This window comes from Amia ocellicauda, chromosome 3 (assembly GCF_036373705.1).
Source record: "Amia ocellicauda isolate fAmiCal2 chromosome 3, fAmiCal2.hap1, whole genome shotgun sequence".
NCBI classification, from domain to species: Eukaryota; Metazoa; Chordata; class Actinopteri; order Amiiformes; family Amiidae; genus Amia; species Amia ocellicauda.
In genome coordinates, this window is record NC_089852.1 from 37,649,719 (window position 1) to 37,667,893 (window position 18,175).

Here is an 18,175-nt window from a genome sequence, read left to right on the forward strand (position 1 = left end):
CATCGTTATACTGTAAGATTTAAGATTTAATGACTTTTATGTTTATAAATTAACTAGAAGCTGCAATGTGCAAATAACGGCATTGAATTGGACCAACCATCTATCACATGGACTTCAGTAGTCATTTAGACACAGGATGAAAGTGTATATAGTGTTTTAGTTTCAGAGAGACTGTAGTAACATTCACCTCTCTTCTGTATCTTGCATGCACTGTAGAAGCAAGAGAGACATTTTTGAGTTTAACCTCAATTTGGACCTTAAAAACATCTGAACCTCTTATTCCAAGAGTCTGTGATTCCAAATTTAGAAAGGCTCACAGGCCCGAAGTGAACTCAGTAGTCCTTTTGATCAGACAGATCAAGTGGAATCTGTGCCAGTGATAGTTACTTACTTCCTGTCACTCCCAGGTCCTGCAAATTAGCCTCAGTTGAACTTGTTGAGACCCATAAAAGCTTGCATGGTGACACCACTTTATCGCTTTCCTCTACACAGGGGACCTTTGAGTGGGGCCTTCGAGACAAATAAGATGGCAAGCTAATCAAAGCACAATTTACTGGCACAGTCACTTCCAGGAGTTTACAGTATGTTTAATTTCATTTGAGGTTGTTCTGACTCAGGGCTGACGTGAAAGCAGTCGAGCCTGTGAAGCGTGGGAGGGCAATTTAATTCTCTGAGTGATTTACATGTTTCTTTTTCAGATCCTGACATTGTAAAGAAAGCACTCCATGCCGGCTCTCATCTCTGAGGTCTGCATCCTAATTAGTTGCTTCATACATTGTGATCTAAAAAGGTAGGAGTCCTTCAGGAACATTTTCAATTCGCTTTGGTTGTTTACTGCTCACATTATTTGCTTTATAACTTTTAAACATCATTAGGGTGTTTTATGGAGAAGATGTTAATGGTCCAGTGTCTGTCTGACCTCGTGTCACTGTGCCACAAGAGAGTGCCACAGAGAACTGCATCAATCCCAAACCGCCGAGAGGAAAAGGTCAGAAGCTAATATTTGACAATATTTTCCTTTGCAAAATTAACACCCCTATACTAAACATATACCGATTTTTCTTTCACTTTTCCTTCCAATAAGGATAATGGGCCATCAGAGACAGTAACTAATACTTAATACATTACTTTCTGATTCAGTTTATATTCTTCAAGCTGTTCAGATATTGAATTTAATATGGCGCAGGAGTTGTGTGTGTGTGTGTGTGTGTGTGTGTGTGCGTGTCTGCGAGCAATTGTGTACGAAAGTGTGTAACTTGGGTTGGATTGAACCTTTTGTGTGTCCTGTATCAAATAACTGTGCACAAAAGCTCTGAGGTACTTCAGGAGAGCATTTAATATTAATTAGCAATCTCAGATATTGATATTACATTACATTCAGTAGCCAGTTACAGCTGTGCTGAGAAATAAAGCCATTATTATAAATTAGTATAAATTAGTGGGTCATCAGAGACAGTAACAAACAGAGGTTTTAATTTTGAATATTAGTCAAAGCTTACTGGCAGGCGCCTCTGACCTTTTAGGTATCTGGAGAAAATACCTGCATATATATATGAACTCATTTTAATTCGATATTTTCCAGTTGTAAGCTTGTTTAATATGCAAAATAAACACTAACCAGAGACTGGGAATTTCTGATTATTTGTGATGTACTTATCTGAGCTCTAGTGAGAATGCTAGGAATAACCAAAACATAAAAGTTTGTGGAAAAATTAAGTGACCTCTGATCCTCATCCACTACTTTTCCCCTGGGAATTGTTTTCTGAAAAGATCCCATGAAGTTGTCAAATCTGATAAGAGGTTCACAGGCTTCTAACATTTTTGGATGTGCATTCAAAAAAGCAAACAAAAAAGAACTACTAATTTTTGTGTGATCCTGTAATGCGTGTTCCATCCTGTGAGTCTCATTTTCTTCCTAAAATGTTTTGTATTAAAACAATCATAATATGAATTAATACAAATATAATTTACACTTTCAAGTAAAGGCCAAATTAAATGAAATAAAAATACACAAGGTAGTACAAGCTATTTCCAAAACCAAGTCAGGGCTTCTCTTAAGAAAACCTCCCTGCAGCCGTGCTCTCTCAGTGAAGAGGAGGGTCGCATACTGTCCTATACTCGGGTTAGCACCTATTTGTTCCTAAATGCAACCAAGAGGATGCACAAATGTTTTGCATAAACCAGGTCTTTTGAAACACATTGGCACACTGATTTAAATGTAGGTGATGGCAATAAATAATGTGTCTTGACCATGTATCGCATCATGACCTAAGAGAATACATTAAGAATGGAGCAGAGCTGAAGGCTAGGGTAGAAAATAGACCATTGAACAGTATGCTATGAAAGGCAGCCTGCACTATTTTGCACTATAATATTGTTCATTCACCTTTGGGGTCAGTTTTATAACAGACAGCCTTAGGGTCACTGTTTAATAAAAGATATGTAATTATCTTGGAAAAATCTTAGCTCTCTGAGGTAAATCCCGAGGGGCTGAAATGGCGGTGCAGGGCTGAGGACATTTTATCTTCTTACTGAAGAAGTAGGACTGTTTATGTACAAATATTGAGGCATGTTTTCCTGCATATACATTAAGATTTAAAAAAGGGAGAGACTTGTAAGGAATTGCAGTGGTATGACAAGTAATGTATCTGCAGATGTATAAATATTGTATAAGGGGAAATAATTTAAAACTATTCATAAACTACAATCTCAGGAGAGCCTTTTGCACAGTTGATGGTGCCTGGATTGCAAAGCAAAAGGTCCTGAGTAAGCAAAGCATTTAACTGTCCTATCCCTAGAATACTCCTCCACATTTTCACTTGGACTTCACGATATGCTAAAATAAATAAACACATCAAATGTTCTCCACATATTATGCTGTCAGTGGCATTGTTTGTCTTCTTATTGGCTTCACATGGACTGTTTCTGCAGGTTTTAGAGGTGAAGGTAGACACCAGAGGACTACAGCAGCTAATGAGCTTTTGACCTTATGTGTGACAGAATAAATGGCCTGAATCAGTCCTGACACCTGTCACAGTCGGTGCGGACAAGGTAGGGGAAAATGCAATTCCAGTATATGTTCATTTGCGCTTATATTTTGTAAGTCGCCCTGGATAAGGGCGTCTGCCAAGAAATAAATCATAATAATAATAAAGTACAGACTGTATGCTCTCATGTGGGCTGGATTTATTCCTGAGTTTGTTCTACATGTTTGTATAAATAATGTACTTTTGATGCTGTTTTGACTGGCTCATGGCATTTATTTAAGTTTAATTTCAATTTAATTTATTAACACACTACCTTCATTCAGAAATTACTAAGGGCAATATTATTTCCATCACAAGTAATATATGCTTATTATAATTTTATTAATTTAAAATCATTTTTTATAATGGGTTAGTTCCAAGGCCTGAATCCATAACTTTCTGTGAATAGGATATGTGCTTATCTGTGTCTAAAGGGTAGTGTAATATATAATCTTCAGCATTTAGTTTGTCAAATTAGACCTACAATTTTTGTTCCTTCTGAAAAAAAGAGAGTGCCCATATATGCATGCATATTTAATTGACAATTACCAAAATAAAAAACATATTATTTTCTTTTACATCTCATACTTCAATAATTCCGCTATGTTCCAAACACAATAATACTTTATGAGACTAAACAAGCTGCAGACACACAGGTTCCCTCATTATAATTGATTTGCATTCAAACAGTTTCTGTCTGGTAATTAATTGACTGAATTGTAAAAGACAGTGGCAACATTCACAGACCCTGGCGACTGGCCACAGAGCACATCACACTCCTCCAGCTTTGTGGCCATTCAAGAAATTAGGATCTACATGCATAAGAATAGGATTACGTGAGAGTCTAAGGGGGCTACGATTTGTGTCTTTGTCTTTTTAAAAATCCAAATGGACACACCTGTAGCCCACAGAGCTGAGATTCACCTTGATACCTGAAGCAGGCTGGAGACACACAAGACAGAAGTTAGCTCTTCTGAAGCCAGTCAAACTATTACATACATACAGCATACAGAGCGATTACAAACACAATCGCTGTACCCAACAGTGTGTAATAGTGTGTTTGGCAGATGCATTTTTGTAACTCTTATAATGGAATCCTGTAAGTGGTGGAAGCAGAGACTAAAGCATAGACCTCCCTTCCTGGCCATATGCAAATAGCCCCCTTCCTTTTTGCCAAATGTAATTTTAAGCAAAAGCAAAAAGAATAAAACAAATTACAAGAGAGGGAGAAAAAGAAAGAATAAAAAAATCACAGAATAAAAAACAGAATTTAGGCAGGAGTCCTCCATTTAAGTTACAGACATTTTAATGGAAAAATAATGCATAATGCAGATATTCTGTGAATCATGTTAACGAGCTCTCCAAATGGTTCACTAATTATGAAGCAATTCAGCACTGGGATCCCCATTGTCCTAACATTGTACAGCCATATAAATGCTAAATGCCTCATGAATGTTAAAACGCTCTAAACAAGCTGGTGCGAGATCTTACACGCTTTCCGGCACAGAGACAAAATCCCAAAAGCTTTCTCATGGGGTGCGGCTGATGTTCTCTGTCTTTTGTGATTCCAGCATTCCCCAGGGAGGACATTATTCACAACTCTTCACCGCTGCTATGGCTAGATTTCCTGCCACTCTCAAAAGCATGGCATTCATGGATTCCATGTGGGAAAGACAGGAGGGAATGAAGCTCAGATTAAAGTGCTAACCCTAGAATGACTTTAGATTTTCATATATCTTATTTTTTCTTCTTCTTTCAAAGCAATTCTATTGTTGATGGGATGGGTAAGCCTTTCCATTATTACTTTGTAACCCCTGCATGAGACACAAGAGACCTTGGCCCTCGCCTGCAGAAGAGAACACCGTTTTCCATTAGAAGGCACCCGTGTCTTCTTAATCAAAGGCCGCTCAAATCAATTTGCCACCTCGCCTTTGTGACATTTAAGTGCCTTCTGTCCAACACACCACATGAGCACTGTAGGATTAACCTGCCAGGACTGATAACTACGCCGTGAGTCGACCTCCAATTTGACATCAAAACTCTGAATGGGTCAGTTAATGTCTTGGATTTCTCACCCAATGGTGGAAGTCCAAAGTGCTAATGTAGCTGGTGAAGTAAATCGATCGAATTAGAATTGCATCTGTACAACAAGTGCATTAAGTTTTGAATTTCACCGACAATTTGTGTCTTTTTCCAGTTTACAATTCACTTTAAACTTATGAATTTTAAAGCCCCCATCATAAATTGGAGGTGAACTGTTGTGATTGTATAGAATTAAACCCAAAGTATTCCTTTATGCCAAGGAAAATTGAGGTTAAATATTGTTTTGTGCCGATTGCAGTACAGACATTATTGTGGCTTCAAAATGTCATGGATTCACTTCTCTTGGTTGGAATACAGTATTGCAATGGATAGTCAACCCTCTGCTATTGTAGTTATTATGCTGATTAATGTGTTTTTGTTTATTTTGTTTGCTTTACCTCTGGAGTCACTCAACTCTTCTGCAGCTTGATTGTTACATCTGTGTTTTGCATCTGCATGCAGCCCTAACAGAATGCAAATTGCGTTAACCAGGAGACAACAACCTCATTATGATGCTTTCGGCTTCCAGTTGAAGTGCAATCATTTTTCCATTGATGTGCTCATATCCAACATTGACACTGATGAAAATCAAATAAAAGGGTAGAAGGAGTGATGCGTTTGGCTTAGCTAAAGGAAAAAAAAACTCCAAATGCTCATTTTCATGGTGCTTTCCAGTGGAACAGATATTAATCAAGGACAAGCACAGTTTATATCACTGAGGAAAAACACAGTGCTCTTATAATTCAATCATTGTCAGCTATCCTCCTTGCTTAGAAAGACACTGACAGATTTCTTTAAAAAATGTGTGACAAGCGTGGAATTTAACAGCTTCCACACAGCGATCAGTCAGGGATACATTCTCTGGCTCATACTGTGCTCCTTGGTCTAACACAGATTAACCACTGTTTGTCTGCACTGTATTTCTCTCTGTTTTCTCATGCTTTGAATCATTCACCTTATGCTTACAGTCGACTCTAATAAGCACATTTTGCATAGCTGTAGTGTGCCAGGCCTTTTACAATATAAACGTAAATCTCTGTAAATGTCTATAGGGCTTGGAGAAGTGCTCAGATTCAGGGAGACGGATTCTCGAAAACAGGCTTGTCCCCATGAAAAAGGTTGCTTGATTTGTCACAATTACATTTGCATCTTGGTCGTAAATAAAAGCTTTGGCATTTCAGTGAAGTGACCTGATTTTAACTAGGCCGGTGTGGAGCGAGTGAGCAGAATGCCAGACCTGGTAGGTTCAGAGAAGAGACAGAATAAAACTGTGCATTTGAAAGTAAAAGCTGTTAAGACTAGAAAGGCCTCTCTCCTATTATTATTTAAGTGAAGACAGAAGACTAATGAGGGCTATAGAGTACTACAGTATTACTTCACACACTAAGAAGCAACCTTTTATACTCTCATGAATTTATTTAGTATACCATTCCATAGAAGCCTGTGTCTCCTTTATAGCAGGCAGCTCTTCCCGATTCACAGCAGCACAGTGGCATAAAACTATTTCAATAAATGCTCCCACAGTTTTCCCTGGAAAAGTGTCCCTGGATTTTAAACATTTACGTTGGCATGATATTTCCCCCAGACAGGCGAATAGAATTATATTTCAGTTTGTCTGGGGGAGTAAAATGAAGAGGCTGAAACTAGTGCAGATGGTGAAGGGCGCCCTGGATGAAGGTAGGGGGGTACCGGATGTCGTGCGGCTTATTAAGGCGCAGGGGCTGGCGTATGTGGTAAAGAACATCCAGTTTCATTAACCGCTTTTACTTTGCCAGCAGCCTGAGCCCACTCGGCCTCTGCACCATGGATAACACCAGGCCGCACTCGTGGGATCCCCTGCTGTTCTACAGGGCGCTCTGAACCTTCGCACTCGAAGTAGGCCTCCACAAAGCTGCACTGCTGCTGGGACTACAAGACCATCTGTAGCCAGATGAGATCTACCCAGGAGACACCAGCAGAATAGAAGATTTCCCTCCCGAAACCTGCCGGTTTATCTGGGCTAACGCTACGCACGTTTACCAAACAAATACGGAGAAAGATGTCTCCTGGATGTTTTTATTTTCATAATGTAAAATACTTCAACCAATAAAATAGTATTTTAAACATTTTGCACAAAGAACCTTAACACATTAAAGTCAAGGCAGTAGTTCAGGGACAAGCTGCTTCATTAAATGTTATGAGTTACTTATGGTGTTTTATGCTACCGGCAAGGAGGATGAGAAAACAGAATAGAGAAGGATATCGCAAATAAGCATCTGCCTCCCATTCACCCCAAAGGAGGGATATTATAGTTCTGTATGTAGCCACAGTCTCTGGGGATTCCCATGTGTAACGTAGCTATCCATCTAACGTGTCATTACCTCATATCAAAGCATTAACTTCCCAGCTGTCAAGTTCGCAGGCAAAAATAAATACCAAACAGAGCCATCAACTTAAAATATCAATAGGAATGTCTAAATGAATAGAAGCACAATTGATTTAACTTGTCGGTCAAGCAGGAATCCAGCGCTGGATTAATTATTGAACTTCCATTCCTTGGGGTCACTCAAATTGGAGCATTAAACCAATCAGTCAGAGAGGTCGTTAATGACGGAGATATTGCTATACAGCTGTACACACAATTGTAGTTCCTATCTTCCATTTAAAACAATGCTATTCAGTGACTCAGTTTAACAAACTCTGAAAAGGTATCATTGATAAATAAGTATAGTTTCATTAACAGTGTCGATGACACTGAAGTAACAGAATAATTAATACTTTCGAGTACAAGCATGCACGTGCATGAGGGAGACGGGTATTTGTTTAAGGAAGATTTTAAGTCATTTCTGTGGCCCTGGTATTTCTAAAAATAAAAAATAAAAAGGTTTAAATCCTTTTGTACCTTTTGTAGAGTAAGGCTGTTCACTATTCCATTAGCATGCAGCTTGGAGACTGCAAGGCCCCCAGGCTGTAGACTAGGGTCACATTAATAGAAATTGCTTTTGTCAGCCTCTCTGTATTTCCATTTAATCGCTCTGGGAAAAATAATACAAATAACAACAACAACCAAAAAAAGCAGGCAAGTACAAAAACTAGTGAAATTCTCGCATTGTGTATAAACACCAAGTAAAGCTTTATTACCAAGCCTACCTGAGATTAGACTTATCTCTAATGATGATGTCATTACTGCTTGTGCTCATGTTGATCCACAGTTAGCTATAAATACAATTTAGATGACACAGACCTGCATTTTATATGGAGTGAAACTTGTCTCCCGTCTAGAAGAGACACTCTCACGTCTGTGTCTGAAGCTGTTGTTGGATCTCTTCCTTTTCAACCCCTGACGGTTGACAGTTGAAAGATGTTACAAAGTCTATCTTTTTTCTTTCTTTCCCCCCCACCCCGCCACAAGCATACTGGCATTTCATTGTTATCCTTGTTCAAGTGTTACGAGCACCTGGCAATAGCTATCATCCTGAAGAGGAAGCTGCCTTACTTGTTGACAGTTGCCATCAACTCATATTTGTATTAAACAAAGAGCATGTTCTGACATCTTTCTACACAACAAACAAACACAACATTGCACATACACATAGGCACAGACACATAAACTCACCCCATAATCAACATAACAGGTTCAATATTTAAACAGTGCACTTTCACCAATTGGCACGTTCACACGGTAAACACTTTATCCAACTGGAAATTACCCAGTAACACAAGTATTTTGTAAGCACAAAACCTCTGAAACAAACTACAAATCCTTATTCCAATTATTGTCACTGTATCATATTTAATCATAACCCGACGATTGTTTTGCTTTCAATTCCCAGTTGGCAAATTAGGATGATGACTCGGATGAATAATTCATCATATCTTTTCTTTTCTGAGCTCAGATGCAAGTGTCTTCTATATACTCAATTACTGTTCAAACCATGGGCAATTGAAAACAGCCAGTACAGGTCACTTCATTTCGGCCGCTTGTTCCAGTCCTCAGTGCTCAATTGGAGGCATCAGGCCAGGCAGCAAACCACACAAATAAACACAAGCATCCAAGAGAGTTCCCTAGCCATGTGTTTCTCATGGTATTACATTCATTATCACTTAAATACCATTTTATAGTGAATCTATCAAACTGTTGTGGTGTTTAAACTATTACAATATTTTAAACTAGACTTTTTCATCATTCTGAACAGCATTGGATACAACCTAAATTCATTAAAACGTCTGTCTAAATTGATGCAAAAACATGTTCGTATGCAGCAGACCGTTTCACATGGCTTTGTTTTAGACTACGTGCTAGAAAAAACTGAAACAATTCCAGAAAGCTTCTAAGAGTCTTTAAAATGCTCTCATTTACACACTCAAGAAGAAGTACACAATGCCCTTTACAACACTGAGATAAGTGACAGTGTGCAGCTGATGCAGTGTATTATGCACTTGCAAAATCAATCAAGGAACAAAGAAGCTGAGGAGATGAGAATAAGTTATTTTTAGTTGCGAAGAACTGTAAACCATAATAGGCATCATGAAGCAAATCACGTAGAAACTGCAAATCATTAAACAGCAAAAAAAAAAACACCTCTGTATTTATCAGATCTCTGGTGTGTTGGGTATAAATGCTGTACATTTCAATACAGGCTGTTAATATAAAAAACTATTCCAATGAAAAAATAATAATCCCGATTCACTCTACTAGGGGGAAGACTTTCAAATTTTCCTTTAAGCTAATATCACATAAAAAGCTGAGGGAAATGCTTTCCTCCTCAGACAATAATGTACCCCACGCAAACTGACTATTTTTGAATTCTCATTTTCCTCAATGTTTTTTTTTTTTTGCTGGTGGAAAAGAATTACAAGAGGCTGCCTCCTTTAATATAGGTTTGTTGCTTCGTTTTGCCAATTTTACAGTTTTCTTCAGAAAGTTCAACCTTGGAGAACAAACCAGAGTGAGAATAAAGCCACGGCAGCAAAAAAAAAAAAAAAAATGTTTCTGAAGCAGCAGCCCAATCCAGGGCCGTGACAATAGTGCAAGAATAGCAGAATAATAAGAGGAGTCTGGACAACAATAGTTCTGCTGCAGTGCCCAAAAAGCTCAGTTAAACTGGCATCAATGAGCAATCCTCCCTAGTGGTGTGAGCATTTTCAGACACAAAACGCCTTCCTTGACAGTTTCTGATTAATGAGGGTTGCCTAAGTACAGTTCCTGTTCATGTCTCATATATTATCAGCAGTTTAAACCCACATCAGCAATCCAGGGGAGGGTGGGTTTAACATCTCACCAGGTTTTCGTTTTAACCTTTTATGAGACCATGATATTCTATATTGTTTTCTTTCACTTTCTTTGTACTCTAATTCATTTCTGTGTCTTAGTTTCCAATAATGATGACAGAGGGAGCTTTCCTATTCAATTTGCTTTTTTATCCCTTACCAGTTTTATCACCGCCATCTAACCATTAGGACATAAGTGTGTCCTAAACTGTGAATGCAATCACACAGCCCAAACAATATCATTAAAAAAGTGTCAGGACAGCACTCTTCACATCTCTGGTGATATTTTATTTACATTTACCATACACATTTTGTTTCATGTATCATATACCATTTCTTAGTTCAGACAGATGTGAAAACCAAATGAGGATGCAGATATGTTTGTATACAGTTGAGCAAACAGCCTAAATGTAGTTAGTCAACATACGTATGATGAAAGTGAAAGTAGGCATTAAGAAAAATAGTACAAAGAAAAGAATGTGTGCTGTTTAGCAAACCCCAAACCGATCGCCACAAATTTTAAGCTAATAAAGGAGGCCTCCCATAAGATACAACATACCAAGATATACTGTATTATATTTATTTGAAATACATCTAGAATGTACATTTTAAGTACAGGTATGGCAAATAAACAGGGATGTCATTTTATCTTATATTAAGATCTGAATTCTAATTACAATGGATTTTAGAGTCTTTTGGTCCAGAACTCATGTTATACAAATCTTGCTTTTTAAGGACAGGATTTCAAAAAATAAAATCTTAATGTTAACCATTACAAGTGTCCCGATGCTAGAAACATAATTCAGGACGACTGAATAGGCAGCACTTCTTTAATTTCAAGCATTTTAAAATTCAACTGCTGCCCAGACAGGGTACAGATCACTTACATTGCAACCGATACTTTATTTGCTGTTCTAAAGCTTACTGAATAACTTTACAGGAGAGTGGGTATTATAAAATATATGTTTACCTTAGATTCAAATATAAACTATTATATTATCGGTTTACCACATGCTCATTTCAGTCCTAAATGTTGTTTTGTAATGCAGTTTGTTGGAATTTAGTTTTCTAACCAAACAAAGTAAGTCCCTTTAGATCATATTGATTTTTTTTTCCAAGATTTTCTATAATGCTTTGTACTATGTGACTGCTACAGTATCCATTAATAAAGTGCGCAGGGTGGGGGGAGCTACAGCTCAGACCTGTGATCACTGAGAGAGTGTTGTAATAAATCTCAGTCAAGGCAGGACTGTGGGAGAGAGAGCAAAACAAAGCACATGTAAACGACTGAAAGGTAAAAGCCTATATATTAAATCAAGGCAAACAAGCACACATTTTCTCAGACGCGTGCAAATAAAAAGGAACCAGTGGAAACATTTTCAACAGTTGCTTGGGCTACGGTGATAAAAAGAACATGAATTCTGCACTTTATGGGACATATGGACATATTGCAAAGTAGTCAAGTGATGTGTGCTTCAGAATACTGTAAACTTATCTGGCATAGTCTTCAAAAGGTGTAGAAGACCTCGAACATAGTTATCTCTTTTGATTATTAGATTTCTTAGCAGACACCCTTATCCAGGGCTACACACAATTGTTACAACATATCACATTATTTTTACATTTGTACCCATTTATACAGCTGGGCATTTACTGGAGAAATATAGGTAAAGTACCTTGCTCGAGGGTACAACAGCAGTGCCCCCCCCACCTGGGGATTAAACCACAACCCTCCACTGCAGAGTCCAGAGCCCTAACCAGTACTCCACACTGATCTACACAACAGTTGTGTAAACTAGCCAAAGAAATACGCACAAACTTGAATTCCATACCAGCCAATTGTGCATTACCACTTGAGATGTGCTGTTCTCAGTCAGTCAGATGTGCCAGATTTGACCCACAATCTCTAGACTAGGGGGCCCAACCTGTATTCCAAATGCAGGCCTTAGGAGATGCTTTATAGTAAATTACCTATGATGTCCCAACATTTGTTTGCAATATTACTTAATGAGTTTTGTAACTGTTGTTGTTTTTTGTGACAGTAAAAGTAATTGGTTAAAATCCAGGGGAAAGTCTGGACAATAAACTTGCCTGTTGTATATTAATTAAATCAGTATCTGGAATGCAGACAATTATGAGGAACATTTAGCAAACCTATTCCAGTAGGCAGTAATAACAATAAAACAATATAATTTATATTCCCTTTGTAAGTGGTAGACAAAGGCCTCCAATTCACGTCATCTGTGCCCGCAGCTCCATTACAGTTTGAAAATAAAGAAGGATTTGAATGAGGTTATCTTTTGCTTGCTGTTTTATTGACTTGGCACAAATAGGACAACTCACCTTATTGCTTGAAACATCAGACCATATACAAATGTCATAATGTACAATATGCTTATATTACAAGTGTCTTAAATTGAGACATCTAAATGTACAAATTTGAAAAGGAACTATACTGCACATCAAACAAAACCAAGAATATCACTGAAGATTTCGCCAGTGATCGAGCGTACGAGTTCTCCTCATAGAGTCTGTCTCTCCTTAATTATCCAGGTTTTTACACTTCATTTCATTCCACTTGGGGACATTGCAAATCCCATTGTACTTAATGTTCCCATTTAAATGTCTTTGTGTGACGCATTTCTTACGGGTAACTGAATCGATAGAAGCACATTAATTCTCAGTTTAAAGATCAGGAAAGCAGGGGGTTTGCAGCACAGACAATGAGTCCAGATTTTGTGGATTTTCCTATTTAATCTAATATGTTGTTATATCTGACATTTTGCATTGAATATGATCTCAATTCCCCCTCCCCCAACATCCAATGGCATCCCACTACTGAGACACAGGAAGCATCGTGATTAGTGGAACTCGGGCCCCCTACGATTCAGAGCATGTCCAAGTCATTTGAGCTGTCAAGGTGGAGCATTACCAGAATTTGCATTGACTGGCATTTTAATACCTAAGACACAACATCCATCAGTGGCATGGAGTTAGACCTCATTAAGTGCATAGTCTGAAGGGGATGCTGTCAGAAGAAGAATTTTAATAGCTATTAAAATAGATGCAGTGAGAACCCATAAAATAGTTAAATCAGTGTATATGAACCAAAGTCATGTTCACCAGCTTTGTTCAATGTTAGAAAACTGAAGTAGATCAACAGATACTTGAAGAAGTCAAAAAGATATGTCCATCTTGGACAACAAATCAGCGCAGATGGAGACGTTATGGAAAAAGCAAAAGAGTGAAAATGGGATTCAGAGAGTGCATTTGGAAGGAACAGCATGATGCTGAAATCTACCCATTGCCTGAAGAGAAAAGTATTTGATCAATGCATACTACCAGTGTTTACTTATGGCTGTAAAAGTTGTTCACTAAAATCAAAAATGTTACATACATGACACACAGAAGCATGGAAAGATGTGTGCTTGGATATACATGAAGAGAAAAGGGAATTAATGGATCTGAGAACAAACCATAACATGTGACATTATTGAAAGAGTGAAAATGTTACAATGGCAATGGGCCGGACACACTGCAAGAAGAACAAGTCATGAAAAAGACATAAAAAAATATGTACTTGTTTAATTGTTGTACGTTCAAGCTTTAAATGTGTAAACTTTGCATTGGTTAAAAGCTTTAGTGACACGTGTTGATGATAAAATAATGAATAAACAATTAATTTTGTGAAATCTTTTCTCACCACAAGAAGAATAATAGAAAGAATGAAATATAGAAATTATTTTAAATTTTCCTTCCTCTTACTCAATCTGTTGCTCATTGAATATCTTATAATATTGACTACATGGGTATCTTTGTAATTCAACCTGCTTAGATCATTTTTATCACAACCCCCTCATTAAAGTCTTCTTTGAGACGACTGCCAAGCGATGGACAAGGGATCTGTGCAATACCAGGCTTAGAAATCCACCTGACAGAAACAAGCTAGACCACCAACATCAATGCATTTAATTAATGAGAACACATGACTGGTGTATATGAAAGCTGAGTGTTAAATTATATATGGTTTGTACTCCTCTTTCAAAGTGTCCTTGGCCTCAAGGTCACTTATCAATGCCTAGAGTACCTGAGCAGCAGCAGCCTGTGAGTGGTGGCACCATTTAGCTGTAAGTTGAAAGTGAAAACAAAGATGGAGGTTGAAGAAGTGGAGGCCATTTTGCACGCACAGAAAGTTCATATTGCAATTTAAGTAGCTTTCAAAATATTTTCCTTCACTGATTCTGGTTGTTTATCAATTATATATTGATTAATTGGTAACACTTTATAATAAGGTGCTGCTTGTAAATGGGTTATTCGTGTTTTATATACGTTTAATAGATTATCAATACATACTTTATAAAGCATTAATAATGCATTCAAAATTAGTTATAACTCAGTTATAGCAATACATGGAATGACCACAAAGTCGAACAGGTAGCTAAAAAGTGTCCATCTTTCAAATAATTTATGAACAGGTTGTAAAGCAAACTTCGCTACTGCTGTGACACACACAGAATTAATGCTTTATAAAGTATATATGAATCATATATTTAACATTAATAAGACATTCATAAGCAGCACCTTATTATAAAGTGTTCTATAGGTACTGGATAATGTAGGAGAATGCATAATGAGAATATGCTTTAATGTCTTCCGCAAGTGTGAGACCTTCTTGTGTGGCTTCTTATTCTAAATCCAGTTGTTCTGTGTAACACTATTTTGTTTTCCTTGACTATGTCTTGGCAGTCATCCATCAGAAGCCTTTACAAAGAGCTGGTGTGAATGGAAGAGAGATCTGTCACAACACATCACAATCTCAGGACAAAGAACAACAGACTACAACATGATAAGCCAGGTTGTGTTTGTTTTAACCTGTGTCCTGCACTACAGCTGTTCTCATTGGTTGTCTCTCCAACTGAGCACTCAATTACTTAATGAAATCCTTAATTAAACTTAATTAGACGTTCATTATTTTGAACAGTTGGTGATTTCGAGATACTTGAAATTATTAATAAGTGAAAACATCACTGTTTATGGGAAATGAAAACAACTGGAGAACAAATTAAGCAACTGATCTGTTCACGGAAGGGTTAGACAACCAGACACAGTGGTAGTCTGGACCCAGGGTTAAACACTCTCTGAGCAGGAAATAAATTAAATAACAGGTTTATACGAATAACATGCACTAATTTACCTGTAATACAGAGGTGAGTGGACATGGAGTGTCCTATCTTTAAGCTAGTAATACCTAGTGATATAGTGAGCCATAATACTATCAACCCCTGAAATGTCTCTCATTATATATATATATATATATTACACACCTTATGTGTTCTCTACAGTATTGACTATTTTTTATAACAAATGCTTTTAATATAAAATCATAATACTACATATCATAATGTATAACCCATAATAAACAGACTAAGTTCCTGGTGTGTAATTTGGGTTGAATTTTTTTGTTTGAATAAATGGGAAGGGAATGTGACTTTCTAACAAAAAGTCATGCTCTGCTGAATTTTTTAAATTAATATCTCTGTGTTCTGTACATGATCCCCAAGCAAACATGAATGCTAACTTTAATGAAGTCATCACATAAAAATGCCTGCTGCATTTACTCTGATTGAAAAACAGAATACAAAACAGAGCTGTGCTTCTTAATGGCACTTCTTTTGATGCTTTCATATCCAGTCAATGAAATTGGTCTGAGCAAAAAGGTCCCATCTAGTCTCTGCTAGTGAACAAATTGTAATATTATGTCCTGCTTAGTATGCTGGTTAATAATGTTCAGTATATAAACAAATTATTTCCCTGGACTGGCCTAATACAAATATCTAATATACAATATATAATTCTCAATAAGAGGCAAGCTATTACTGCATTTGTTAGTTAACGGAGAACAACATTTGTATTTAAATTCAGCGTCTCTCAGGACACAAACAGTTTATTTTGACTTAAAAATATACTCCTTCTTAACCATCTCTTTATACTATACAGAGCCAGGTGACCTGGAGTTTAGGTTGTTACCACAAGGAATTCGGTAAAGCAGGTCATGGATCTCCTGCCGTTCTCACACAGCTGACTGTCACACTGGTTTAGAGATTTGAGTTTTTCTTTGCACTGTCGTTCAGGTATCTTAGCTTGTGTGCTTTATTGATTTAGTTTCAGTGAATAATTTGTGAGAAGTACAATACATTTCCCCCCCAAACGAATGGGATGTATCAACATCTCAGACACAACAAACAGGATATGCTGACCCTTCTGTTTCATTATTGTCCCAGTTTTAACGTGGACAGCAGAACACATATGGTCCCGGAGCAGGACATGCCGTTCCAAAGCACAAGTTAAATGCTACATTAATCATGCATGCTGTGATGCATGTTGCTTATCCTTCTAAAACAATGCTGTGGAAACTGGGATGGCATCCCAAAAACAGCTGCGGAGACCGCTGAGTGAGGGGCCTGAGCTGGCACAGAACTGCAGATGGGCCACTCATTCACATTTCCACATCCAGAGAGGGTAGAAGTGAGTAGATAGAGAGAGACAGAGAGAGAGAGAGAAAAGGAACAGATGGACAGACAGACCGAGACTGAAACACAGCTGCCCCGCTGAGAATGAGATTTGTTTTCGAAGGATGTGCATCCTTTTATGTCCACCTCACTTCCGTTCATTGGAGTAAAAAGGCACCAAATTATGCAATGATATCTCAACGCTTAGAGTAGTTTGTTCTCTTTGAGTTACAATTCATGTTCTGGGTCAGAAGGCTCTTCTTGTGCTCACTTTATCTCTCTCTCTCTCTCATTATCTTTTCTGTTCAGGCTGTCCAATACCTTGGGCGGTAATGGCTCAAAAATCCCCAATTGCCATCCTTGAGTCCCCGTCTGTGGCTTTGCATCTCCACTCATAGGCTGGTCTCTCGAAGGAACATGGTACCAATGTTGTAGGAGACTTTCCTGATGTGGGCGGATGTAGTGGTTGTCGGAGTGGTGACGGGGGCTGATCTCTGGGACGTTCCGGCTTCCAGGAAATAACAGATTCCAGGGATTTCCTTGGGGAAGTTGTCAGGAAGCTCCTGTCGTGAGCGTGGAATAAAGGCAAAGTTTTGATCCTCCTTCAGGAGCCTATAAGACAGAGCAAAAACCAAGACCGATGATACTATATTCATTCAATACCATACTAAACTGCTCTTAGGCCAAAACATTCATAATCTGTTATTACAAACACAAGGATTATAAAGCAAATGATGACTTTTACAGATTAAACTAGGGCTGTAATATAAAACACAGTGCTTGCATTTGTAATTGTGGATGAAAGAGGATTTACAGAAATGCTAAAAGAAACTTGCAGTTAGTTACATTTTAATTAATGAGCAAGATGTATTACGCAATTCCTCTCTCAGTGACACATTTGTATTTATCAAGTAGTTGTAGTTAAATAGCATCTACCACCTATATCATAGTGTTGTTTAGATGTTGCAACGGTATCTTGTTTCCGTTAAATCTGATAGGTAAAGTGTAATTTTTGTGTCTAGGTTATATCTGCAGCAGCATTTGGCTCTGGTTTGTGTAGTCAGCATATGCTATATTAATGTTTAGCAGCAGGCACAAGATAGATGAGCAGTGAGTTTTTTGCACAGAGCCAAAAATACTCAACATAAAATATAGAGCCAGACTTTAAGGAAGAGGTGCACTAGCAGTGTAAGCATTTCAAACTCTACCACCCTGCCAAGGTGTCACATTGTAGGACACTGTCATCTGTCTGCACCTTCAATAAGAAGTATAAACCCGTGGAAAGAGAATGATGGTTTATTTGAAAAC

At 37.8% G+C, this 18,175-nt stretch overlaps 1 protein-coding gene across 1 annotated transcript in view; it reads right to left on the minus strand.

The window, feature by feature from the left end:
* Positions 1-10,625: 10,625 nt before the first annotated feature.
* Positions 10,626-18,175, minus strand: part of gucy1a2 (guanylate cyclase 1, soluble, alpha 2) — a 42,335-nt gene continuing 34,785 nt past the window's right edge. The window contains exon 8 of the mRNA XM_066699294.1: positions 10,626-17,479. Within this exon, the coding sequence (XP_066555391.1) occupies positions 17,260-17,479 (220 nt within the window). The 3' untranslated portion in view covers positions 10,626-17,259. The remainder of the gene's footprint in view (positions 17,480-18,175) is intronic.